This window comes from Catharus ustulatus, chromosome 15, assembly GCF_009819885.2.
Source record: "Catharus ustulatus isolate bCatUst1 chromosome 15, bCatUst1.pri.v2, whole genome shotgun sequence".
NCBI classification, from domain to species: domain Eukaryota; kingdom Metazoa; phylum Chordata; class Aves; order Passeriformes; family Turdidae; genus Catharus; species Catharus ustulatus.
Genome location: NC_046235.1, coordinates 12,688,726 through 12,712,374, shown reverse-complemented (window position 1 = coordinate 12,712,374; position 23,649 = coordinate 12,688,726). Strand labels below are relative to the sequence as shown.

The 23,649-nt window shown below is 48.9% G+C and overlaps 3 protein-coding genes across 5 annotated transcripts; 2 read left to right on the top strand and 1 right to left on the bottom strand.

The window, feature by feature from the left end:
- Positions 1 to 465: 465 nt before the first annotated feature.
- SMIM3 (small integral membrane protein 3) lies at positions 466 to 2,680 on the bottom strand. Of its 2 annotated transcripts, XM_033073206.1 has the most exons (3): positions 2,317 to 2,680; positions 1,885 to 1,989; positions 466 to 1,471 (listed from the first exon to the last, which is right to left on the bottom strand). In XM_033073206.1, exon 3 carries the CDS (start codon positions 1,468 to 1,470, stop codon positions 1,291 to 1,293), a length of 180 nt encoding a protein of 59 aa, XP_032929097.1. In that variant the 5' UTR covers position 1,471; positions 1,885 to 1,989; positions 2,317 to 2,680; the 3' UTR covers positions 466 to 1,290. The 2 variants fall into 2 exon arrangements, with proteins under 2 accessions (XP_032929097.1, XP_032929096.1); XM_033073205.1 differs by lacking the exon at positions 1,885 to 1,989 and having other exon boundaries at positions 2,317 to 2,674.
- A 1,379-nt stretch (positions 2,681 to 4,059) lies between these two features.
- DCTN4 (dynactin subunit 4) lies at positions 4,060 to 16,120 on the top strand. Of its 2 annotated transcripts, XM_033073396.2 has the most exons (14): positions 4,060 to 4,236; positions 5,491 to 5,561; positions 5,965 to 6,143; positions 7,045 to 7,088; positions 7,787 to 7,894; positions 8,455 to 8,475; positions 9,391 to 9,464; positions 9,788 to 9,900; positions 11,188 to 11,297; positions 12,269 to 12,342; positions 12,691 to 12,745; positions 13,190 to 13,297; positions 13,699 to 13,796; positions 13,950 to 16,120. In XM_033073396.2, exons 1-14 carry the CDS (start codon positions 4,102 to 4,104, stop codon positions 14,161 to 14,163), a joined length of 1,404 nt encoding a protein of 467 aa, XP_032929287.1. In that variant the 5' UTR covers positions 4,060 to 4,101; the 3' UTR covers positions 14,164 to 16,120. The 2 variants fall into 2 exon arrangements, with proteins under 2 accessions (XP_032929287.1, XP_032929288.1); XM_033073397.2 differs by lacking the exon at positions 8,455 to 8,475.
- A 234-nt stretch (positions 16,121 to 16,354) lies between these two features.
- Positions 16,355 to 23,649, top strand: RBM22 (RNA binding motif protein 22). Its single transcript, XM_033073592.2, has 11 exons — positions 16,355 to 16,434; positions 17,170 to 17,223; positions 18,165 to 18,194; positions 19,205 to 19,337; positions 19,585 to 19,685; positions 19,843 to 20,015; positions 20,547 to 20,747; positions 21,229 to 21,393; positions 21,794 to 21,882; positions 22,394 to 22,525; positions 23,210 to 23,649. The coding sequence occupies exons 1-11, from the start codon at positions 16,381 to 16,383 to the stop codon at positions 23,338 to 23,340; spliced, it is 1,263 nt and encodes a 420-aa protein (XP_032929483.1). The 5' UTR covers positions 16,355 to 16,380; the 3' UTR covers positions 23,341 to 23,649.

Sequence of the window (23,649 nt, the reverse complement as noted above, 5' to 3'; positions counted from 1 at the left end):
TCTTTTCAGCACAGAAAATAGGATTTAAACAATTCCCACCGGCGTCACTGTGGTGTTTCCCCACATCCTTGCCTGATTCATCCTGTCAACTTTGCGACCTTCCTTGCTGTGAGTCAGCAAGATGCTGTTTCATCTTCAGGGCTCCTGCCAAAGTGAGCCGGCACGAGGCTGGTGTGAGAGAAGTGACCTGAGTGGGAGAAAGCCACAGCCACAACCACTGTCAGAAAGTCCTGAGGGATCCTTCCTACCCACTGTGTCCAGACTGAAGTTTGCCCTCTTGGAGCATAGGGCTGGGCTGGCAGTGAGCTTCCTGCTGGGCTCCAAGGCCAGACAGAACCCCAAGGGACCTTTAGGCAAGGCAGTGCAGGAGGTCAGAGCAGGGAGGATTTCTGAAGAGCCTGCAAAGTACCCAGATCCTGCAGAACCAGACACCACCCGTAGTGTGGACAGAGCTGCATGACACACTCACATGAAGTCCATTTATTTCATAACAAAGGGCGATACAAGAGCTTACACGATCCCTTGTCACTGCCTGAGAAAAACCCGCTCCTCCCACTTCACCTGCCCAGGCGAGGCATGCACAGGCTCCCCAGCAGGGCTGGTGTGCTGTGCAAACAGAGGGAGCTCTCACTATCAGGAGTGGGGGATGCAGCCAGTGTGCAGACAGGAGGGCTGACAGGAACTGCACACAATTCTCTGCCACACAAGACCCAGAGGAACCAAGAGCCCTGCAGGATTTTCGTACCATTGCAGCAGATGGTAGAGGAGAAGCCAGTGCCAGCTGCACGTCTGCTGTGCAGCCAGCACAAGTTCTGTCATGGATGCTTTTAGCCAAGCACTAAATGCACAACCAGAAGCCACATCCATCTTGCTTTGACAATTTTTTTCCCCAACCACCTTGACAGCTGGGACTCCAAAGAAGAAATAACTTTGTCAGGCATTTCCACTCCTCGCTGCTTGCCTGGGAGGACACAGTGTCACCAGTGAAGGCAAGACAAGCCTGCCTCCCTCAGGGGAGTGAGATATTTCCAGCTGAGACATGTCTGCAAAATCACACCTCTCCCCATGCTACCCATGCGGTCATTTCCCCTTTGTCCCCATGAACTTGGTGGGCAAAATGAGCAGTGGGTACCCAGAGAGAGCCAGGTAGAGGCGCAAGTCTGGGTGCTGGCCCACTCTAGCTCCTGCCCAGGCTCCAGCTCTCAGGATGTCTCATCGAGGTCCCTGGCACAGGGTCCCATGGCTGTAGCCCACAGCCCAGCGAGCTGGCCGTGCCCCACTGCCCGTGGCTCAGACGATGCCGTTGCGCGTGGGGTGTGTTCGTACTCGGTAGATGATGACGGCGGTGGCTGGGCACAGCACCAGGGCTGTCATGATGAGGATGGTGGCCAGGATGATCAAGACGATGACCCAGATATCCAGGATGTGCTTGGGGAGGTCAGTAGGACTTGTGAGGTGAGGGAGGTCCATCCTGCAAGGGAAAGGCAGAGGGGTGGTGGGGCAGCCCCCTCCATCCCTCCCATAGCCAGAGTATCCCCAGTTCCCTGCTGCTCTCTCCAGGGACACCCTTGTGGCCAGATCCAGCTTTCACCTTGGATTCCTTCGAGAGCCTTTACTAAAGGCTCCTTCAATTACCCGCAGGATTTACAGCATGCTTTGAAGGCACTGGATAAAACCCCGGGGAGAAACTTCCCTATTAATTGCTACTGTTTGTTACAGAAGCTGGTAAAGGAAAGCCACAACCGCGTGTCCCGCTGATCACTCACTGCTGTATCATCACGCGGGGAAACGGTGGGGTCAGGTCAGCCAGGTGTCCCCTCGTTTCTGGGGAGCCTCGTGTGTGTCCCCCCACCATCCACACCTCGTGCTGAGTCACGGACTTACCCATCAGCTGAAGGGGACAGAGGGACCGGGGAGCGGGGACCCCCCTTCCACGGGGACCGCAGCTGTGCCCTCGTCCTGCTCCGGCACCTCGGGGATGGGGAAACACTGCCGTGGGGGAGAGGCGACAGCTGTCTGTGCCCTGCCCGTGCCCCGTCTGTGCCCTGCCCGTGCCCCGTCTGTGCCCTGCCCGTGCCCTGCCTCTGCCCTGCCTCTGCCCCGTCGGTGCCTTGTCCGTGCCCTCCCTGTGCCCTGTCTGTGCTGCCTCTGTGCCCTGTTCGTGCCCTTCTGTGCCCTGCCCGTGCCGCATCTTTGCCTTGCCTGACCTGCCTGTGCCCTGCCCGTGCCCTGCCTGTGCCCTGCCCGTGCCCTGTCTGTGTCCTGTCTGTGTCCTGTTCTGTGCCTTGCCCGTCCTTCTTGCCCGCATCCCCTTACCTCCGGCGCTGCCAGGCTCCGGCACCGGCTCCGAATCCGGCTCCTGCTCCTGCTCCTGCGAGAAGCGACAGCAGCGGCAGATCCCGCCGGGAGAGAAAGACTCCGCCTGGCCCCGCCCGGCCCGGCCCGGCCCGCGGAGGACGGCAGGGGAGGAGGAGAAGAAGAAGAAGGGGATAGAAGGAAGGGGAAGGACGGAAGGAAAGCCAAGGCACAGCAAGCCGTTTTTTCTATACCAGGATAAAATAAGAAAACGCTGCATCTCATCCCACCTAGAATCGGGTTCCACTGGGGGTGACCCTGGGGAGCTGAGCCTGAAGGTCTCAGGTGGGGACCGTGGGGACATTTAACTTCACAGTCCTTAACAAAGGAACCTCCCTAACCCGTCCCCCTCCTGCCTCAGCAGGGCTCACAGGCACCCACTTGCCCCCGAGGCCCAGGGCAAGACCACCCAGAGCCCCCATAGCCACCCGCAGTGAGGTGTCCGCACTCCCCAGGGATTCAGGCAGGATGGTTTACAGAGAAACGGGCAGAAAGCATCACCAGGAAGAGGACAGACCTCAGCCTGCCGGCTGGGAACGGTGTTTCTGCTGCCCAGTGGAATATTCCACCCCTTTGGTGATGCTAAATGGCAAAAGCAAGACGGGATGCTTCCTTCTGGGACACAAGCTCAGTGTCACTCACAGTGGGAGCCACACACTGCACCTTTCCCTCCCGCCTTTTCCCAGGGAAACCTATTGGATTTCTGGTGGTGGAAAGCCCTACCACATGCTCTCAAGACACCCCTGGCACCCCTGGCCGGGAGCAGTGCACAGGCAGCCTCCTCCTGCCCTCCCAGCAGCGCTCCCTTGCAGCTGCTGCAGGCGGATAAAAAGCTTGTGGGGTTTTTATCGCGGGCAGCAGCAGATCCTCACGGACAGGGCTTTCCTGTGAAGCTGCAAGCAGCGGGCAGGGGCTGACTCCAGGCACTGTGTGGGGATGGACACTGGGGTGAGCATGGGCAATTCATGCCACAGCTGGCAGCGGTGCTTGTTTGGGGTATCCAGCAGCAAACTGGGAGCAGCTTGCTGATGTGAGCTCTGCCCTCTGTGCACACAGTAGAGCATCCACAGACCTCATGTTTTCCTGCTGATTCCACCCACGGCAGTGTTCATTCTGGTCAGGATCCTGTCTTAGTGCACATGAGACTGAAGACAAACCACCTCTGGGCTGTGAAAAAATCATCTGCTCTGGTGAGACCCACCTGGATCTGTGTCCAGCTCTGGGATCCCAGAGTAAGAAGCACACGGAACTGCTGGGTGACTCCAGAGGAGGCCATGGAGATGTTTCAAGGGCTGAGCCCCTCTGCTCTGGAGCCGGGCTGGGAAAACTGGGGATGTGCACCTGGAGAAGGCAAGGCTCGGGGAAACCTCAGAACCTCTTGCAGTGCCACAAGGGGCCCTGAGACAGCTGGAGAGGGATTTAGTACCAGGGCTCGGAATGACAGGATAAGATGGAATTGCTTCCCACTGCCAGGGGACAGGGATAGATGGCATATTGGGAAGAAATCCTTCGCGGTGAGGGTGGTCAGGCACTGGCACAGAGCAGCTGCGGCTGCCCCATCCCGGGCAGTGTCCAAGCCAGGCTGAACGGCCCCGGAGCTCCGGGGCGCACGGACCGCGGCCGTGCCCACAGCAGGGGCGGCACCGGCGGCGCCTCAAGCTCCGCCCCTTGCGCGCCCCGCGGCGTCACGTGCCCAGGCCGGCGTGGTGACGTCAGGCGGCGCGGCGGGGCCCGCCCGCTTGCAAGATGGCGTCGCTGCTGCAATCGGAGCGGGTGCTGTACCTGGTGCGCGGCGAGAAGGAGCTGCGGGCGCCGCTGCCGCAGCTGTACTTCTGCCGCTACTGCAGCGAGCTCCGCTCGCTCGAGTGCGTCTCGCACGAGGTAACGGCGGACCGGCCGCGCCGCAGCCGCACACCGGGCGGGACCGGGCGGGATCGGGCGGGACAGTGCTCTCTGCGTACTGCGATTGGGTTACTCTCCCGCCATTCATTCTCTTTCTGCTTTGCTATTGGTTGTTGGCGCGGCTGGCGGGTGGGCGCAACGCGGCACGGAGCGCGGGGATTGGCCGCGGGTGACGGGTGGGGTGGTGCTGCGCCTTGGATTGGCTGACCGTGCCTGTCCGTCAGCGGAGCTCGGGCTGTGATTGGCTGGGGCGAGCGCTGAGGGGCGGCTTCCCCTCATGGTGGATGTGCCCCCATGAATGGCCCCGGCCCGAGCAGCGGGGACCCCCGCAAACCTCCGCGGGGACCTCTCAGCCCTCAGCAGGACCTGACTGTTGGGTCCACACCCGCCACCCGTCGCACACCCTCCCTATTGGGCCCGGGCGTGGAGGGGCAACGACCCCCCCACCATGGACACACCCCTGCTCGTTATACGCTATGACTTTTGCTGGGGGGGCGGAGGGGGGGCTTGTCTTCCTAAATTGTCATATTAAAATCGCTGAGAGTGGTTTTGTGGAAGCCTGGATGAATTAAGAAATCGTGATGGATTTGAAAAGCCTTGAAAGGATGACTGTGCAGCCCGGATCTCAGAGGAGGCATCTTTAAGGAAATGTGCAGGCCTCTGAAGAGTGGATTTGTGACCTGGCTGTATCCGTCATGAATTCACTGTGGTGTGAGCAGTGTAGTCACGGTGCGCGGCCACACTGAACGATCAGTTTTAATTCTGCTTCAAGAAGAGGCCCCCAGTCTTGCTGCTGTTGTTTTAATTGATGAAATTCACTGTGACAGCAGAGAGGTACAAAGCATCTTGTGAAATATGCACATATCTGACCAGTGTAACTGCAAGGACAGAATAAATTTAGGTGTAACTAGAAAATAAAACGTTTAAACTGTTCTTTAAGCTGAAAATGAGATTCTGGTAACTGCTAAAGGCCGACACCTAGCTCTTTTCCCATTTATGAGGTGGAGTCGTTTAATCCATTCTGACTTAAGAAGCCTTATAATTTTTGTTATTAAGATCAGAATCTGGCTGAGATGGGCCAAGGTTTAGCATACTAAAAAACGTCTCAAGCCTTCCCTGGCTTCAGCGTGCTGTTGCAAGACACGAATCCTTGTTGGGTCTTGCGGCAGTTTGGAGCTTTTTTGGACAAAGGAGTGCCAGGTAACGTGTGTGATGTGACTGTGTCTTCTTCAGGTGGACTCTCACTACTGTCCCAGCTGCCTGGAAAACATGCCTTCAGCTGAAGCCAAGTTGAAAAAGAACAGGTGAAGTTGCTTTGGTTTTGTTGGGTTTTTTTTAAATCAAGGCTCCCTATTTAAAACAGTCCCTTCCCGTGTTTGTTCCCATGGCTGCTTGTTATGTTTGAGTCTGTTTTGGGGAATAAGTGTCGTTCCATGATGTATCATGTGCAGTTCATGACTTTTGGAGGGTTTTTTTATGGCCTGGGCTCATAATAAAGAGGTTTTTTTGTATCACATTATGTTTCTCACTACTGCTGCTCTAATGCTGGCTCTGAATCCCTTAAGTTCCTGTGACAGCTCTGCTGCCCTTTATCCCTAGTGCTGTTGCCTAGGAGTTTATGATCTGTTGGTTTAATGCCAGTGTGGTTGTCAGGAGCATTTCTCTCAGCCTGGGACCCTTCTCAGAGCCCTGCCTTGTTGTGTGCAGGTGTGCCAACTGCTTTGACTGCCCCTGCTGCATGCACACCCTTTCCACACGGGCCACGAGCATCCCTGCACCGCTGCCTGATGACCCAGCCAAGACCACCATGAAGAAAGCTTATTACCTGGCCTGTGGCTTCTGCCGATGGACTTCCCGGGATGTTGGCATGGCAGACAAGTCTGTTGGTAAGGGACAGTTAAAAGGCAGGATACTGAGTTACAGCACGAGCCCAGTTTGTGTTTTGAAGGTAACAGATAATCAAGTTAGTTGTGACTGTACTATAGACTTGATGTCTGCCTAGGATTGGAGTTGCAGTTGAAAATTTACATGAAGTCTCTTTGTTGCTGAACACTCATCTGAAGAGCTGAGCTGAGTTAGTGAAATATGTGACCCACTTCTTCCATGCCTGTGTTACCTGACTAGTGAGAAAACTGTCAAACTGTTTTAGTCATTGCACAGCTGGGATCTTGTTTGTGTGCTTTCACAGTCTTTGAAGCTGCTCGGTCTGACAGCATAAACATCTAATTTATTTCCCATCACTTTTTTCACTTACATTTATTCTATAGTTGCTAGTCAGTGTTTGAACTTGGCTTTTCTCTTCACAAGAGCACTAGAACAAAGGTTTAATCTATTTTTTTGTTATGTGAGATGTACAGAAAATACCTGTCAGGCTCCAGAAATGGGCTTGAGTTGACCAAGCAGATCCTCTGACTTCCAGTATTGATGTGACTGAAAATGGAGCTGAGGATGCAGATACAGCAGCCAGTAATAAGAGACACACATGTAAACACCTATACCTGCTGCTGAAGTGACTCCTGGGGGTGTCCTGAGTATCTCTCAGGCAACACTTGTTTAAAAACACAGTACAAAAGCTGTCAGAGCTCCTTCATTCTGAAGCTGCCTGTACAACTCTTTCAGAGGTGTATATTTGTACAGACATGAACTTAAACTGTTGCAGTGGTAGGTGTAGCAAAAACAGGGAATGTCATATTTTATAAATAGCACCAAGATAGTTGAGTGTTGGGTGTGATTTCTATGTGGCATCTGGAAATCTGCTGTGGACTTTGCTTTTTCTCTTTTGTGCAGCGAGTGGTGGCTGGCAGGAGCCGGAGAATCCTCACACACAGAGGGTGAGTGAGCAGGAAAGCTGTGCTTGAGCTGAAATTCATCAGCCAGAAAGATCTGTTAGAGTGTCAGGCCCTCTCAATCACTTTTTCTGCATCTATATGATCCTTCAGATAACAGTTCCAACTCCTGATCTTCACCTTGACTGAATTCAATGGAGGGAAGGCCTCTTGGAGGCCCCCTGAGGATATCGCAGTATAAAATCTCCTGAGAAGAAACTCAATTGAAACCAACCTATCTAATGGTGCTGTTAAGGTGAATGTGCTGCGTGAAAAAAAGCTGTTTTCCAATCAAAAGTGTCTCTAGGATCTGGAAAACACAACTGCACCTTTAACACCCTTCCCTGTTACCCATTAGGGCTCCAGTCTAAATGTGACCAGCCTCTGGGAGGGGGGAAAAGATGCTAAAGATACTGTTTGCTCTGCCAATCCAAATTGCTCAGATTTGGCCACATGACATTACTGTGTGTACTCATGGCAAATTCGTGAGTGAAGTCTCAGTGCTGAATTGCAAAGTGAGAATTGGATGCTGCCCTCCACATGTCATTCCCAAGGGAGGGTCAGTTTGTCACCCACTGTGTGGGTTAAGACATGTTAAGGTACCCAGGCTTCTTGAAGTACGTTGTGCACAGTACAGCTGGTACTAGAAACAGAGTGAAACAAGTAGCAGGAACTGCAGCTCCCTGTTCCTTCGCCTCCTCCAGATTAACAAACTGGTGGAGTACTACCAGCAGCTGGCTCAGAAGGAGAAGATCGAGCGGGACAGGAAGAAGCTGGTGCGACGCCGCAACTACGTTCCACTGGCCTTCTCGGTGAGCTGGTTGTGCCTTCCTCTCAAGGCAGGAAAGGTGATCCACAGCAGCCTCAGCCTGGAAAATTAGATAGTTGGTAGCACAGTAGGGATGCCCAAGAAAATGAAGCTTTTTTTAGGGATGAATACTTTTACACTCATTACTGTGTATTACATTGCCACTCCCTCTGATAGTCCTCCCTGTCAGTACCAGTAGGGTTTATATTTGCCATGCAAAAAGGAGTATGTTCTCCAGCAGTGAAGTGCAGTGTAACTGCAGCCAGAGTGCCAGTGGCAACTCTTTCTCAGGACAGTTCATCCCCCAGCTCAGTGAGAGATAGATCAGCATTGTCTGACACTTCTCTGCATGAAATCTCTACTGAAATTAACCTTAAGAGTTGGTTGTGGCTTGAATGACTTGTTTATTGAACTTGGCAGGTAAATGCTCACTTTATTTAGCTGGGTGACTGCATATGCTTGCTACTTCAATGAATTGTGCTTGCTCTGTGCCCTTGCTTGTGTCTTATGGCTGCATTTTTTGTCTCCGTTGCTACCTGCTGCTATTTTGGGGGCTCTCCACAGCAACACACTATACATGTAGTGGTAAGTCTTTTCACAGTTTCTGCTGGTGTTAAAGCTCTCATGGTACGACTGGAGGGGAGTAACAGATCCTACACCCTGCCTCAGGGCCTCTGACTTAGGTGTGCCTAGAACAAACACAGGTGAAACCTAGCTCTTCAGAGGGTAACATGTTACCAAAATATTTTCTGTTAGTCTAGAAACAGGGCAGTGTCTTTGAGTAAGTAATGTACACCTGAAAAGCAGTCCTTCACCAAGCTTGGCTGAGTCACAGCTGTCTGCTTGGCCAAGGCAAGTGCTGCTACCCTTAATCACCTCATCCTTGAAAAATCACCAGACTAGGCTGATGCTCACATTTCTCGTTTGGTGAGAATTCAGGTTTTCAGCTCTGCCCAGAAGGAGGATGTCTGCCTCCAAGCACCCTGGGTCTAGCTCACCTGTAGAAAGCTGAGGAGTAGGTCAGCTATTTCTGTGAGAGATTCCTGTAGGTAACAAGGCTTGTAGGAGATTGAACCTTCCAGCTGCTTCAGGTAGTGCTACAGAGGCTTTCAGGTGGATGCATAACCACATCAACCCACTTTTTTTGGCAGCTGAGCTCTCTTCTACTCTACTTGATATGGAGTTGCTCTGAAGAGAATATCCAGGGGAAATGTGTCAGTAGAGCAGGCTGGTGATTTCAGGAAGGATCACAAAGCTTTATAAGCAGTAGCCACACATATCTTTCTTTCCCCATCTGCAGTGCAGTGGGAATTGTTTTCTCCTTGCCAACAGTTTAAGCAGAAAAATGGATCTTAGGAAGCGTTGAATACCTTTTCCTTTTTGCTTTCCTTTGCTTGTACCCCCATGCTTGTCATGCAGCTCAAAGGATGAGTTTGCAGCAGGTCTTTTTGTCCCATCAGGAAGCAGACCTGAGGGTGACAGTTCCCTTTTTCCTTGTAGGACAAATACGGCCTTGGAACGAGACTTCAGCGCCAGAGACCCGGAGCTCCCATCAGTGCCCTCGCTGGACTCTCGTGAGTCTCAGGGTTGGGGTTACCTTTGGGGGGAGGATTGGAGGTGTAGGCAAGAGAGGAGTAAAGCAAGAACAATTAGCAGATAGCAGTGAGAGGAGATTTCTCCTTTTGAGTACTGGAGAGGTATCAGATCCTCAGGCATCTCTCTGCAACAGCTCCAGATGTTCTGCTTTCTCCCAAGAAGAACAAGTGACTGCTCACATCCTTGTTGCACTTGTTGTTGTGCAATCTCAGCTATGGCTGCCATCTGTGTTGCAGATGCTGCCATGCAGTTGCTGCCAGTGCCCTATTTCATGACTGAGTTGCCCCTTATTTTGATTTAGTGTGAAAGAAGGAGAAGACCAGAAGGAGATCAAGATTGAGCCAGCTGATGCAGTGGAAGAAGTGGAGCCTCTTCCTGAGGATTACTACACAAGACCAATCAATCTGACAGAAGGTAAAACCTTAGTATTTTGTCACTTTTTGGCCTTACATTTTGTAATATGGGCATTTCCTACAACCTTGTGATGCTCTTCATGACCCAAGTTTCTGGTTGTTTTTATGGTGGGATTGAAATACTGGGAAATATGTGACTTTTTATGGTAGCTTTGAATGCAGCCTCAGCTTCATGTTGTACTTGGAAAGCTCAGAGCCAGAAGGCCGGAAGGACTATTTAATTCTCTTGCTGGTCTTAATTTCTGTGTGTGTGAAGCATCAACTTTTGAATGGAGAAAAAAGCTGATGTCCTTTTTCAAATAACAGCAGGAAATAAGGAAATAGCAGCTGCTGGAGAGCCAGAACCAAAAGGGGCCTGTTGAGTAACAATTGCGCATTGCTTTGACATCAGCTTGGAAGAGCTTGTGTACATTTGCCAGGTCTTTAGCTGACTCATAAATTTAACCCACAAAGACTGTAAATTGATCAGTAAGACTTAGTGTGAACAGGACAAACCAAAGGTACAGGAGTGATGTGGGCTTCCAGCTGAGGTGGCTCCAAGTGGAACAGATGTTGTTGGTTGTTCTGCAGGTGTACAAAATCTGCCACTATCAATTCATGAAAGGTGAATGGAAAGGGGTAGATCTTGATCTCCTTTTCTCATGAGGCTCTTGGCATTGTGGGTTTGATGCTGGTGAAGAAGACAACTTTCCTGGTTCCCCACAGTGAGGGAAAGGCTGCCAGGTGGCTCATTTGCCTGTTAGGCACTGGAACAGTGAGGAGCCTGCATTTTGAGAGAAACTCATGGGAGGTTTTGGCTGCTGGGAGTTTCTTGCTTGGGAACTGTTTTTTCTCATTCTTCATGTGAGTCTGGGTTATGCAAACTCCTTGCTAAGAAGCTGTGTATTGTACTCATGCAGCATCCAGCTGTGAGGGTGACAAAGCTGTGAAACTCATTTGCTGTGGTGAGGGAAAAGAACTATATTCTAGATGATTACAAAACTCTTGTTTCCATCCCAGCTCAGCTTTGATGAAAGATGTGAATCCCTTATTTCTCCTAGGCTAGCACTGGTGTTGCTGGCATGTTACTGTGCCGAGTCAGGGCAGCCCTTTATTCAGCTTTTGCCTTTCTATTTATTTCTCAAAATGTGATGGTTTCTAAAGGTTTCTGAATTACGGGGTCCAATTGAATTTAGATGTCTTAGAGACAGTGTGGGGTCTCCACACAGTGCTAGCCGCATATGCAGAATCCAGCTGGAGTTTCAGTTCCTGAGACATTTCTTTGTTTTGCTTTCTGTTGTGTTCCCAGTGACGACTCTGCGCCAGCGCCTGCTGCAGCCTGACTTCCAGCCCATCTGTGCTTCCCAGCTCTACCCACGTCACAAGCACCTCCTGATCAAACGCTCGCTGCGCTGCCGGGTAGGGAATTCAATCCAGAGGTGCCTTTTCCAGGCTCTGAGCACTTGGGTGCTGGGAAATGGGCTCTGTGTTTCTCTTTTAAAAGAAATGGTTCAAATACTTCTGGTTGTTGAAAGTTCTCAGCCAAGTTAGTGGTGACAGCACTGAGGGGCTGAGGGAGGCTGTCACATCTCTGCTGTGATGACAGTTGTGAAAGGGGGACAATGCTGTCAAAGCTTCATAAAGATACAAAGGGAGTTTGTGCTAGTGCCCTGCCTAGCCAAGGAGTCAAAGAAGGCTGCTGGTACAGTTAAAACAAAAAAAAATTTGCTGTGACTAAAGACAAAAGTCAAACAAAATATTAGGGAGAGAAAGTGCAGAATACTGACAATGTCACTAGAATGAAGGCAGGAAGAGGTTATTTCAGAGAAGCAAAACAGAGATCTGGGAAGTGAAGACAGGCAAGAGTTAAATCCAAGTTCTGCTGTTGGCTTTCTACACAGCCTTTACTAAGTGATTTGTTTTCTCAGTCATACAAGGATATTTATTTATCTAGTTCCTAAAGTAAAAGAGCAATATTCTTGTTATTTAAGATGCAGAATGCTTTGCAAATGCAGAATATTTTCTCAGAAATAAGTAATGTCAGGGTGATCCTTTATTTGAAGAGTAGCCTGTGAGATCAGGACTTTTATCTGCTTCAGTTTTTTTATGGATTCTGGAGCATAGGTCAGAGGGCTTACAGTTATTTGTGCTGCAGTCAGTGTCCAGGTGTTTTCAAGACTGGTTCCAAGTCTTGTATTTCTGAGGTTGCACTGGTAGTGCTGGATATGACATTTTGGAGTATCAATAGCTGAACACATTGCTGGCTACATGCATCCCAGATAGTTTTTATGTGCTGGAGGCTGTAATGTCATGACTGGTGACACAGCACTTGTGGCTCTGATTCTTCAGTGTGTGACTTTTGATGCTGACTTAAATACCTTTCTCTCTAGAAATGTGAACATAACCTGAGCAAACCAGAATTCAATCCAACATCTATCAAATTCAAGATCCAGCTGGTTGCTGTGTAAGTAAGAAATGAAGACTGGGGACAACAACTCCCTGTTCATGCTTAGTTAATGCCTTCTATTTTAATTTCCTTTGACCTCCTGTGGGATTGTGTCATCCCTTAGGATGGTGTAATCACCTTTTTATATATTTAGCTTATCTGTAATAGATTTGCTTGCTGATGTACTAAAGATTTCAGCAGTTGGAAAAAACACTGCCTGCTGTGCCAGCCCCAGGCTGTCGCTGGTGTTTGTTAGATTAGGGTTATATAGCAAAAGGACACTTCATTTTTCCTTTTAGGAGAGCTCTAATGGCTTTGCAGACAGCAACACAGTCCCTCACAATCATTTGCTCTGTTATTTTATAGTAACTACATCCCTGAAGTGAGAATCATGTCTATTCCCAACCTGCGCTACATGAAGGTCAGTAGCTTTTCCAGAAATGTCTTAGGCTGAGACATAGCCAGGAGCTTGAATGTGGGATCTTTCAGGAAGATGACATGGTGTTCCCTGAGGGCTCTGCTCACTGTGTTTAGAGGGTGCAGGGTTTAAGGGAGTGCCCACCTCATGTACTTGTCACTGCAGCAGTATATTGCTGTGCATCACAAACACTTGCCCATGTCAGGAGAACAAAAGGTGTGGAATTGAGATCTCAGCTAGACTCCCAAAATAAGTATTTCTTATATTAAGAGTTTTGCATGGCATTGGTGCCTTTGTTATGGATGGGGCATGGTCACTGTCCACCCATTGAGAGAATGTGATGCACTTTTTGAATGTGTTCATCAGTTGGAGTAGATGGAGGTGCTTACATTAACTATTAATTTTAGCACAATTGCTTCTTGAACTGTGATTCCTGAATCTCCCCAGGAGAGCCAAGTCCTTCTGACTCTGACTAACCCTGTGGAGAACGTCACACATGTGACATTGCTGGAGTGTGAGGAGGGAGACCCTGATAACATCAACAGCACTGCCAAGGTATTGATTGTACCCTCCTACTGTGTAAGCCCAACCCTCTTCCAGTATTTACCACTCCCATTTGTGGTAAATCCACGATTTTCATATGTCCTTCAACCCCTGCCAACTGGGCTGCGTTTCCCTCTTTGGAGTTTAAATTACTATAACCAATGTAAACAGCAGCTCATGAAGTATTTTGAAATTGTGTCTGTTCATTGGTATCCAAAACCCAAGGGAGAAATGTATTATTTCCCTGGCAGGGTGGTATTCAGGTGGTCCTGGAGCAGAGAAAAGCTGAGGATGAATCACTTTTCTGTTAAACCACAGGGAAGCAGACCTCAGAAAAGGAGAGCCCCCTTCTGCTTGTGTTGTAGCTGGTGATCAGTGCTTAAAGGCTTCTTTGCCTTTGTGCTCTGTTTCAGGTGGCAGTTCCTCCCAAGGAGCTTATTCTGGCTGGCAAAGATGCTGCAGCAGAATATGATGAGCTGGCAGAGCCTCAAGACTTCCAGGATGACCCGGAGTGAGTGTCCTGTGGGGATCCTCTCCCTTAAATCTCGCTCTCCTCCTGTCTGTCTTCAGTGTGGTTGGAGTTCCTCTGAGAGCATTGTTCCACTTGGCACAATGCTTTGGAGAACTTGGCTGACCCCGTGTTCCTGTGTGTTCTGCCTTGCAGCATTATTGCCTTTAGGAAAGCCAATAAGGTGGGAGTTTTCATCAAGGTCACCCCACAGAAAGAAGAGGGCGAAGTGACCGTGAGTTTCAAGATGAAGCACGAGTTCAAAAACCTCACTGCTCCCATCCGACCCAACGAGGAGAGCGACCACACCTCCGAGGTGATCTGGCTCACCCACCACGTGGAGCTCAGCCTGGGCCCTGTGCTCCCATAGCAGCTCCCAGTGCTTGCTCCCGACGGCTGGATGGACTTGGCCCCCTGAGAAAGCACCTGGTGAAAGGTTCTGCCAGAGCTCCTTTGTGATGTGTGGGTGTGCCACGGGCCCGGCCGGCCGCCAGGAGGGGGCTGAGGCTGCCGTGGTTTGGGCTGGTTTGTTCTCCCTCCCCTTGTAGTGCCCACTAACCACCACTCCACTTCCCCTCACTGCCACAGGCTAGAGTAACTTGCAGCATGTGTTAGAGCACAGAGAAAGATCTCCTTCCAGGTTTGCACTGAATTTGGCTTTATCAACAGATAATTAAGGTGGAATTTGCATTTATCAGCAGAAAAGAACCCATACTGTTTTTTTCTCCATGTTGGCCCACAGACCTGATGTTCTTTACCCAATAATGAACAACTCTTTCAGACAGAGCAATGCTCTTCCCAAACAAACAAACATTTTAAGAAGTGTCCCTGCCTTCTGCATTCTGGCAAGTTACTGCCAGCAGCATGATCTTTTCTTTTGGTTTTCAGCTTCCTCATAGGATACCTCAACTGTGGGGGCTGGGCTGCAGAGCCCTACCCCTCTGGTATATGTAGCTTGCTTAGCTGAGGTGGCAGATGTGTTTTCACAAAGGAGTTGATCAGTTTGCCTTTCAACTTTAAACATAGTGTACTGTAGTGTTCATGGATGTAACTGGTAACCAAGCCTGCCATCAGCCTGCTGCATCTCAGCTGGATGTGGCAGAAGGGTGTGCTGCAAGCTGGGAATTCATGTTCTGCTGCAGCTCTTGACTGAGGCAGGAATGCTCTGGAGAGGCAGGGAGGCTCCCTGGCAGACTTCAGCTCAATAAATGTTGTGTTGCTAGGGGTTGTAGCAATGAGGGTATGAATGTTAAGGTTAGTTCTTACAGATTACAAAAATTACAGATTACAAGATTGTAATTACAAAACTTCAGCAGTAATTTGAGTTCATAATCTTTGTTTTTCCAGTTGGGGTGGGTGGGAGGGAGGTGTAAAGGGGTAAACTCGTTATATGCTGACTCCACACACTGTAGCAGAAGGTCATTTACTTGGGATGTAATTTGGCTGCAGTCCAAGCTGAAATGGGTGATTAGGAGCTGTGTATCCAGGAGACTGAATTCCCAGTAAATGCATGGCTCTTCCAGGTAGGTGAGATGGCTCATCCTGCAGAGCATTCCCATTTGAGACCTTGACCTATGTTTGTGAGGGGCTTTGACATGCTGCTTTGCTGGGAAGGGCTTGAATACCAGCCAGCCACAGCCACATCCCTCCAGATGCTTGTGCCATGGCTCTGCCAGCCTGGATCTGTGACTCCTCTGCATGGAGGGGCAGGATGAGGCTGCCTGCTCTCTGTGGGTGTGGTGCAGCATCCCAAAACATCTCCCTTAGTGAAGGAACCTGCCGTGGTGTGCTGGAGAGGCTCACACCTCACAGCTCTGGTCCTGCAGCAGGTCTCAAAGTGGCGAGGATCACGTTTACAACTCTGTGTAGGTGACACACAGATGTACAGCATGAGTTGGAGACTTGTAGTTAGTAGTTATTGTGTAGTGCTAGTGCCTGCTGTGGCTTTCCCTGTCCAGGTAACACAGACTTCACCTCTGGCCACCACTTCTCCTGTTCAGTAGCCAAAACAGCTGCTGCACTCGCAACATGACCACAGAAATACCTCCCAGGACCCAAGTCTTGAGCTGTGCCTGGGGCTGGGGTTTGCTGCAGGCAGCGTGACCTGCACCCTTCTCACTAAGAAAAAAATGGTGCATTTTAGGCTATGCCATTCTGAGCGCTCTGATGAGCTCGACGAGCTGTTTTGTCCCCTCCCTGCAGGTGCTGTAGGCGATAGGAAAGGTATTGGCGTGTCCCTGCCTCTGTCCCCGCTCCCCAAAAGGTGCCTGTTGCCTTATGCTTGACGTCGTGTAGTGACCTTCAATAAAACACACGTGTCTCTCGGATTCATTGCGCTGCCTCTTATTCCAAAGCAATCATTATTTGAAGAAAACAAAAAACGGAGCTCCCCCGTCTTTCCCAATGGTCTCGTCCTCTTGTTCCTCCGCCCCGTTGCCCGTGGTCTCGCCCTTTGAGCTGTGCCGGGAGCGCGCTGCGGCCGCGTCGCTGTGACGTCACCGCCCCTCAGCCCGCCTTTTCCGTCACGGCGGCGGTGGAAGTGGCGTCACTTCCGGCCGCCGCCTGCCGGCAGTGGAGCGGAGGCGCCATGTCCACATCGCTGGGCTCCAACACCTACAACCGGCAGAACTGGGAGGATGCGGTGAGCGGGGGCGGTCGCGAAGGGCCGGGACAGCTGGGGAGAGAGGGCTTGGGCTGGCGGGGCCCTGCTTTTCCGCGGGAGCGTGCGGGGCGGCAAGGCCGCGAGGCGATGGGAGTGCGGGGGGGCGGCCCCGGGGCTGGGACCTTCCCTGGGGACCCGCTACCTTCTCTGGTGACCCACTGCATTCCGTGGGGACCCGGACCTGTCCTGGGGGTCCGCCCCCTTCCGTGAGGACCCGCCACGTGGGATTGAGCCGCCCGGGAGGGCTCTGCTGCAGTTCCCCGGCCCTCACAGCGCAAAGGGAACGCGCTGCCCCGCCGCTCCTTCCCGTACCGCGGTGCGGGGGCTGAGCTGGGCCCCTCGTGTGCCCGTGGCCGCGTCCCTTCGAGCTGAAGCCTCTCCCGAGTGGGCCCAGTGCAGACAATCGCTGCTGAGGGATAACGGGGCCGATGTCACCTGCTGCAGTCCAGGCACTGACAGGTTCAGATCTCAAGAATACAGTTTTTATTTGGTTATTCTGAGTTTTACTCCAAACTACAATAGCTACCAGATTATCATTCTGTAACAATTTGGACCTGGGTCGTGGCTTGCATCTCTCTCAGTGTCTCTGAATCCATTTGCATCTTTTAATCTGTCTGATGAGTTAAACTAGATCATTTTTCAGAGTGTGACTTGAATGCTGTTGTGATGGTAGAACTTATTATAAATTCCCGATTTTCTTCTTGCTCGATTCAGGACTTCCCTATCCTGTGCCAGACATGTCTTGGAGAAAATCCCTATATTCGGATGGTATGTGCCTGTTGGACCCTGCAGTCCTTCCTTCTCTCTGTGGTGGCCCTAAAACTGTGGGTTTGGGGACTAAAATAGGACTGGGTGCAGGAGGAGATGCTGAATTGAACACACACTCCTCAACAGCTGGTTCTGCACGAGAGGATCTGGTCCCAACCGTTTTGGTGTGTAATATCATGGTTAGGGGTGTGATTTAAGAACAAATCAATCAAAAAGGAGAGGAAGATGACACAGTCCAATGTCTGGAGTGCAGGAAATAGTAGAAAATGAAGTTTTAGTACTGGCAAACTCCAGCATGGAGAACTGTGAGCTGCTGGAATTCTAATTAGCACAATTTCTTAGATGTGAGGAACATACACCTCTAAAGTTAAAGGTGATTTATGAGGTAGTTTAAGTTCCTATTTTTTTTCTTTGGTTTGTTCTGTACAGGGTGAGTCAGTCCACGTTTTGTTGGTTTTCTCTGCCTGGTGTGGTTGTCTATGACCTGCACTGATACTATCTCCTGCACATTTGTGTTCCACAAAGTCTGCTGAGAGAGATTGGGTTGTACTTAGGAAACATAACCCTGATGCTACTATAGGGGATATTTCAAAACTTGTTTGTTTCCATGAGCTTATTTCATGTAACATCATCTTTCCTTAAAAAGAACTATTAATGCTCCTTTTAATTCTCACCTTTCATATGTACACGAAGTGGGGTTTAAAGTACTCTGTTTTTAATGAAAGTTTCTAAACCAAAAGTGTATTGAGGGTATTTAGGATTCCTGGTTTTTATCCTGTTGACTTTCCAAGATGTGAGCCAAATATGCAGGGGTGAATGAGTCTAAATGCAGCATAATTATGAAAAAACCTGCTTTGTTATAACATCAATTATATGTTTCATATTTTATGTTGAATTGGTGATATTTCATGTTTCCTTTTCTTTTTTTTTTAATATTTCAGACCAAAGAAAAATATGGAAAAGAATGCAAGGTATGTTTGTGCGTTTTGAAGAAAAAATGTCAAAATAGGTGCAGATCTAGGAATAATACATTTTAATTATTAAAAACCTGTCAGCTTCAGAAGAGTGCTTATCTGGGTTAACTTAAAATGTTTATGTAACTGAATAAATTTTTAGGTCGGACAACTGTGCTTGTTAGACAAAGTCAGTTGGTCCAAAAATAGTAAAATTATTGAGCATATCCTAAATCTGTCTAAAAAACCTTCATGTTTATCAGGATGTGGTTTTGTAAATACTGTTCTACTGTATTTGAAGTTATTGCAGCACTTTGAATGGTCCTTGTTTTCTTCTGCATGTTTATTGTTTGTACTGAAAAGTGCAAAATACTTGGAGTGTGAGTTTTACTGTGTATGTTATTCATGGCTGTTGGGTGATTTGTGTTGGCTGTCTAAGAAATAAGCCACGGTTATTTCCAAGAGCAAGAAATACTCAGTGTTGTCTGGACTGAGAGAAATTAAAGGAGGTTTTTGCCCTCCTATCACTTTTCATCTGAGGTAGAGAAAAGGAGTAATTTGGAGTCTGTACAGATTGAGATTGTGTTATGTACTCAAGCTGTACATGCAGAGGAAGTAAATGCATCATTCCATGAGAGAAGAGGGAGGAGCAGTTTTCTGCACCAAACCTGTCATAACGTCTCCTGGGTTGCTGCTCTGCTGGTGCCTGATGTACCCATTGCTGTAATTCATCTCTAGGAGCTCCACACTGACATCATCTGGAATCAAAGAGAATTTATGTATCTTTGAGTAGATCTGCACTTGGGTTATTGCAATAAATAAAAGCAACAACAAAAAACTATCTTCCCTAAAACTTCCTCCTGTCAAAGTAAAGCACCAAATAGAAACAGGTATTTCCTGAGCTCTGAGTCTTAGCTTTATGGTATTTATGGTTTGAAGAGAATATATAAGTTTGGAGTTTGTTTCCATGCAAGAAGCACAATGGTAGCTCTGTGCAGAGTGAACCAAGTGCCACCTTTCTGTCCCAGATTTGTGCCAGGCCGTTCACGGTGTTCCGCTGGTGCCCTGGGGTGCGCATGCGTTTCAAGAAGACAGAAGTGTGCCAGACCTGCAGCAAGCTGAAGAATGTCTGTCAGACCTGCCTGCTCGACCTGGAATATGGTGTGTACCCTAAAACCTGATCCCAGACAAGCAGCTGCCCTCTGAAGTGGGAGTTGGTGAAATCACTTTAAATATGTGCATGTGATTGGCAGTGGACAGAAAAAAACAGGTCTTGGTGACCATGTCTCTTCAGAGGTTTGAGGGCAGAGTGGTTTCCCTGAGCAGCAGATGATTTACCTCTTGCAGAAATCACTATTTTTGCTTTTTCTTCATATGGATTGGTTGGGGTTTTTTTGTTTCATTTCAGGTTTGCCTATCCAAGTCCGGGATGCAGGACTCTCCCTTAAGGATGAAATGCCTAAATCTGATGTCAATAAAGAATACTACACCCAGAACATGGAGCGAGAGGTAAGTGTAGCCAGCCATGATCACGCTTTTTGTGTGGCTGTGTGGGGAGGAAAGGGGAGCAGTGACCTAGCTTCTCTTAAAACCACTTGCTTGCTCTGATTCTGTTGGTGTTCAGTGCTGATATACACATAATTATTTGTGTTCTGTATGCTTTTAGATAGCCAATTCTGATGGCACTAGACCAGTTGGTGCACTAGGAAAAGCTACTTCCACCAGTGACATGCTGCTGAAGCTGGCCCGAACAACTCCCTACTACAAACGCAACCGTCCTCACATCTGTTCCTTCTGGGTAAAAGGGGAGTGCAAGAGAGGAGAGGAGTGTCCCTACAGGTACAGACACATCTTGCACAGTCCATCTGGTCACCATGATCTAATGCAGCTTCTCTTGGAGATGCTGCAGTGGACAGGAGACACTGCAGTGATTTGGGTCAAGGCAAAACTTGCGTCCAGTGCCAGCAAATGAATCTCTGTGGTGGCAAGTTGGTTTGTGAGAAGTTGGCTGTGTCCTTTGCCAAAGCAGTCACTGCAGCTGTCCTCTTGTGTAGTCAATTTTTCCCCTTTGTGGCATCAGTCCCCTGAAGCAGAGGTCTTTGTATTTGAACAAGAGCCTGTTTCAAACCCAGCTCTTGTGTTTTGCAGTACTGAGTGTTGAGCTCTCAGAAGCGCCATTCATTCAGACCTTGACGCAGTCCTGGCTGCAGCTGAAGTTTTCAGGGCTTTGTTCCATTTTGGCGGGTCTGTGTGGACAGGGTTAAGGATATAATTGACCTGAGGGCTTGGGAAACTGGCAGCTACAGTAATTTTAATCTGTTCAGTCATCCCTTATCCCAGTTATAAAATGCTGTGTTTGCTGAACCTTAGACATGAGAAACCTACAGATCCAGATGATCCTCTGGCCGACCAGAACATCAAAGATCGTTACTATGGAATTAATGATCCTGTGGCTGACAAACTTCTGAAACGAGCATCAACCATGCCTCGTCTAGATCCTCCTGAAGACAAGACTATTACTACACTGTATGTTGGAGGGCTTGGAGATACCATCACTGAATCAGATCTCAGGTATGTTGGTGAATTTGTATTGCCCTTGCCTTTTTGTTTGACACTTTGATAATGACTCTTCATGTGAGGATCAGAAATAAATCTGAGTTTCATTTTTTTAATGGGGAACTGGTTGGTGGGTAAGTGCAGAGGAGTAGGAGCTTGTTGGAGAACAAACAGGCACGTTTCAAATGCTTTGATTAAAATGTAGCTCTTTAAAGATGAGTCATCCCTTTGAGCTGTTTGGGATACTGTGTAATCCTTTTTACAAGGAAATACTGTATCCTCTAGCTAGCTACTGAGAGAAGCTGTTGCAGAGCTTTTATTGCACCATAATTGCATGGAGAGCTAATTGTGATTAACTGATTGATTATTGATTTCTAATGATTAGTGTGAACAGATGATGGATAAGAGAAAGTTTCTGAGCATGCCTATTTCACATGCCCTATACCCTGTGACTAGGAGGAGCGGGCTATCATAACAATTTTTTTGTCCCATACAGAAATCACTTTTACCAGTTTGGGGAGATCCGGACGATAACAGTGGTGCAGAGGCAGCAATGTGCTTTCATCCAGTTTGCCACCAGACAGGCTGCAGAGGTGGCTGCTGAGAAATCCTTCAATAAACTCATTGTCAATGGCCGCAGGCTCAACGTCAAATGGGGAAGGTAAATGTGGGGGGAGGGAGCCTGGAGGATCTACAAAGTTCTTCTCCCAGTTTAGTGTCTTTAGCAGGATTGGGTATTATGCAGAAGTAGATACTTGTTTGGTAAATAGTTGGGGTCCTCTTGCATTTTAGTTTTCTTTTTACCAGTGGGATCTGACTTGGAGATTACACAAGCAGCATAAGGGATTTCTTGGTTGAGGATTATGGATGAGTTTCAGTGGATTTGCTCCAAGTCCATCTCCTATAAAAACTGTTTGCAAACTTGGTACCATCTGTGTGATGTTCTGTGAGTTTTTCATCTTTGACCTGAAGAAATGGATCTGGAATAGATAATGTGAAGCCACTGTGGTGTAAATATCTCCTGCTTTTCTTATCCTTGTTCTCAAACTTCTGTCTTTCAGGTCCCAGGCAGCAAGAGGAAAAGAAAAGGACAAGGAAGGCACTACAGAATCCGGGATAAAGCTGGAGCCAGTTCCAGGACTTCCTGGAGGTAAGGGAGTTGTATTCATCTCTGAAACTGAATGCTGACCCACTTTCATGAGCGAGGCTGCTGTGAAACTTCTGGGAGCAGTGACAGTTCAGGATGATAGAGGCAGTGGTAAGCCCAGAGCAGTTATGGTAGGCTTGCAGCAGATCCAGCTGGATGGGAGATGAGCTTTGTCTAGAAGCAAATCCTTGATGAAAAGACAGTTCTTTATGTGATGAATGAAACGTTAAAGCTGAATTCAACTTACTTAGGTCAGAGATACTGACAGCCCACACTTTTAGCGATATCTTAGTCCACTGAGTGTTGTGTGATGGACAATGCAAAGCTGGTTTCAGATAAAGGAAATTGGTGACTGGAGTTTCAGGGCAGTTCTGTTCTCAGTCCAGTTCATCCATGCAATAGTAGCAGCAGTGTGCCCTTGTGAAAGCACGGGTTGTGCTCCATCTCTGAAGGCAGGCACCTCTGCTTGTTTTGCCTGAGAGATTTTCCATAACCACATGTACTTTTTCTGCAGCCCTCCCCCCTCCTCCAGCTGCAGAAGAGGAGGCTTCTGCAAATTACTTCAATCTACCTCCAAGTGGCCCTTCAGCTGTGGTGAACATTGCCCTGCCACCTCCTCCTGGCATTGCTCCACCACCGCCTCCAGGTACCTGTGTTTCCCTCTCAAGTGGGGGTGTGAAATTCAGTGTTAGACGGTCTCTTCCTCCTTGCCAGGCCTTACTGCACCACTGATGCATGCCCTGAGCTGATTTTCCTCATCCCTGATCACATAGTGTAAACGGATGATCTAAACTGCGCTGTCAGCACAGTTTAATTAAACTGAGCTGCCTGTTGTGGTTGGTATTTGCTTGCAAATTCCCAGGCATGTTGGAGATGCCTGTTACTGGTACTGAGACCTAGTCAGTGCTTTGCTGGCTGTGTAAATGCCACAATAACCTGAACTTCAAAGGGTAATTTTGCAGCTGGTTGAATGCCAACATGTCCTTGCCTCTCTGTATATCTATCCAGAGATGCTTTTATTTTTTAATGGAATTTTGGACTCCTGTAGATGTATTTGCTCTGCCCTGTGGTTGAGTAGAAAACATTTAGATGGGTATTACAGACACCTGCTTGATCCCTCCACTAGCTTTCATTTGTAAGAGTGTGTGTTGAGTGGGGATTTGCCCTAGTTGAACTGAAAAGAGGGGCAGGAGTTTGGGGAGATGGGAGATGTGCACATTTGTGAGGCACAGCTGTCAGCCAGCTGTGGTGTCAGTACTTTGAAGCAGCAGTACATACACATCAGGTTTTCTGGTGCTTTGCCTGAAGCTGCCAACTTTTGTTTCTGCAGGTTTTGGACCACACATGTTCCACGCCATGGGACCCCCACCTCCCTTCATGAGAGCCCCAGGCCCCATCCATTACCCGTCCCAGGATCCCCAGAGGATGGGTGCCCATGCAGGAAAGCACAGCAGCCCCTAGCACGCCCTGCCACCCTCATCCTTGAAGTAAATGTTATTTTCTAGTTACCATGGTAGCACCATATGTTGAGTTGTGGGTGAGCTAGAGACGCCTTATTTCGCTGCTTGCAGCCACAGGGCAAGTTGAGCTCCATGTCTCCACTTATAATCGGGTTCTTGATACGTCCCAGGTCTTTCTATTAGTGTGGGGGGTGGGTGGGGGACAGACAGAAGGGCTGGCGGGGGTCTGTGGGTCTGGGGTACCAGAATTACAGTGCTATCTGTGTATCCCATTGGCACACTTTTGAAATAAACTTCTGGAAAAACAAAA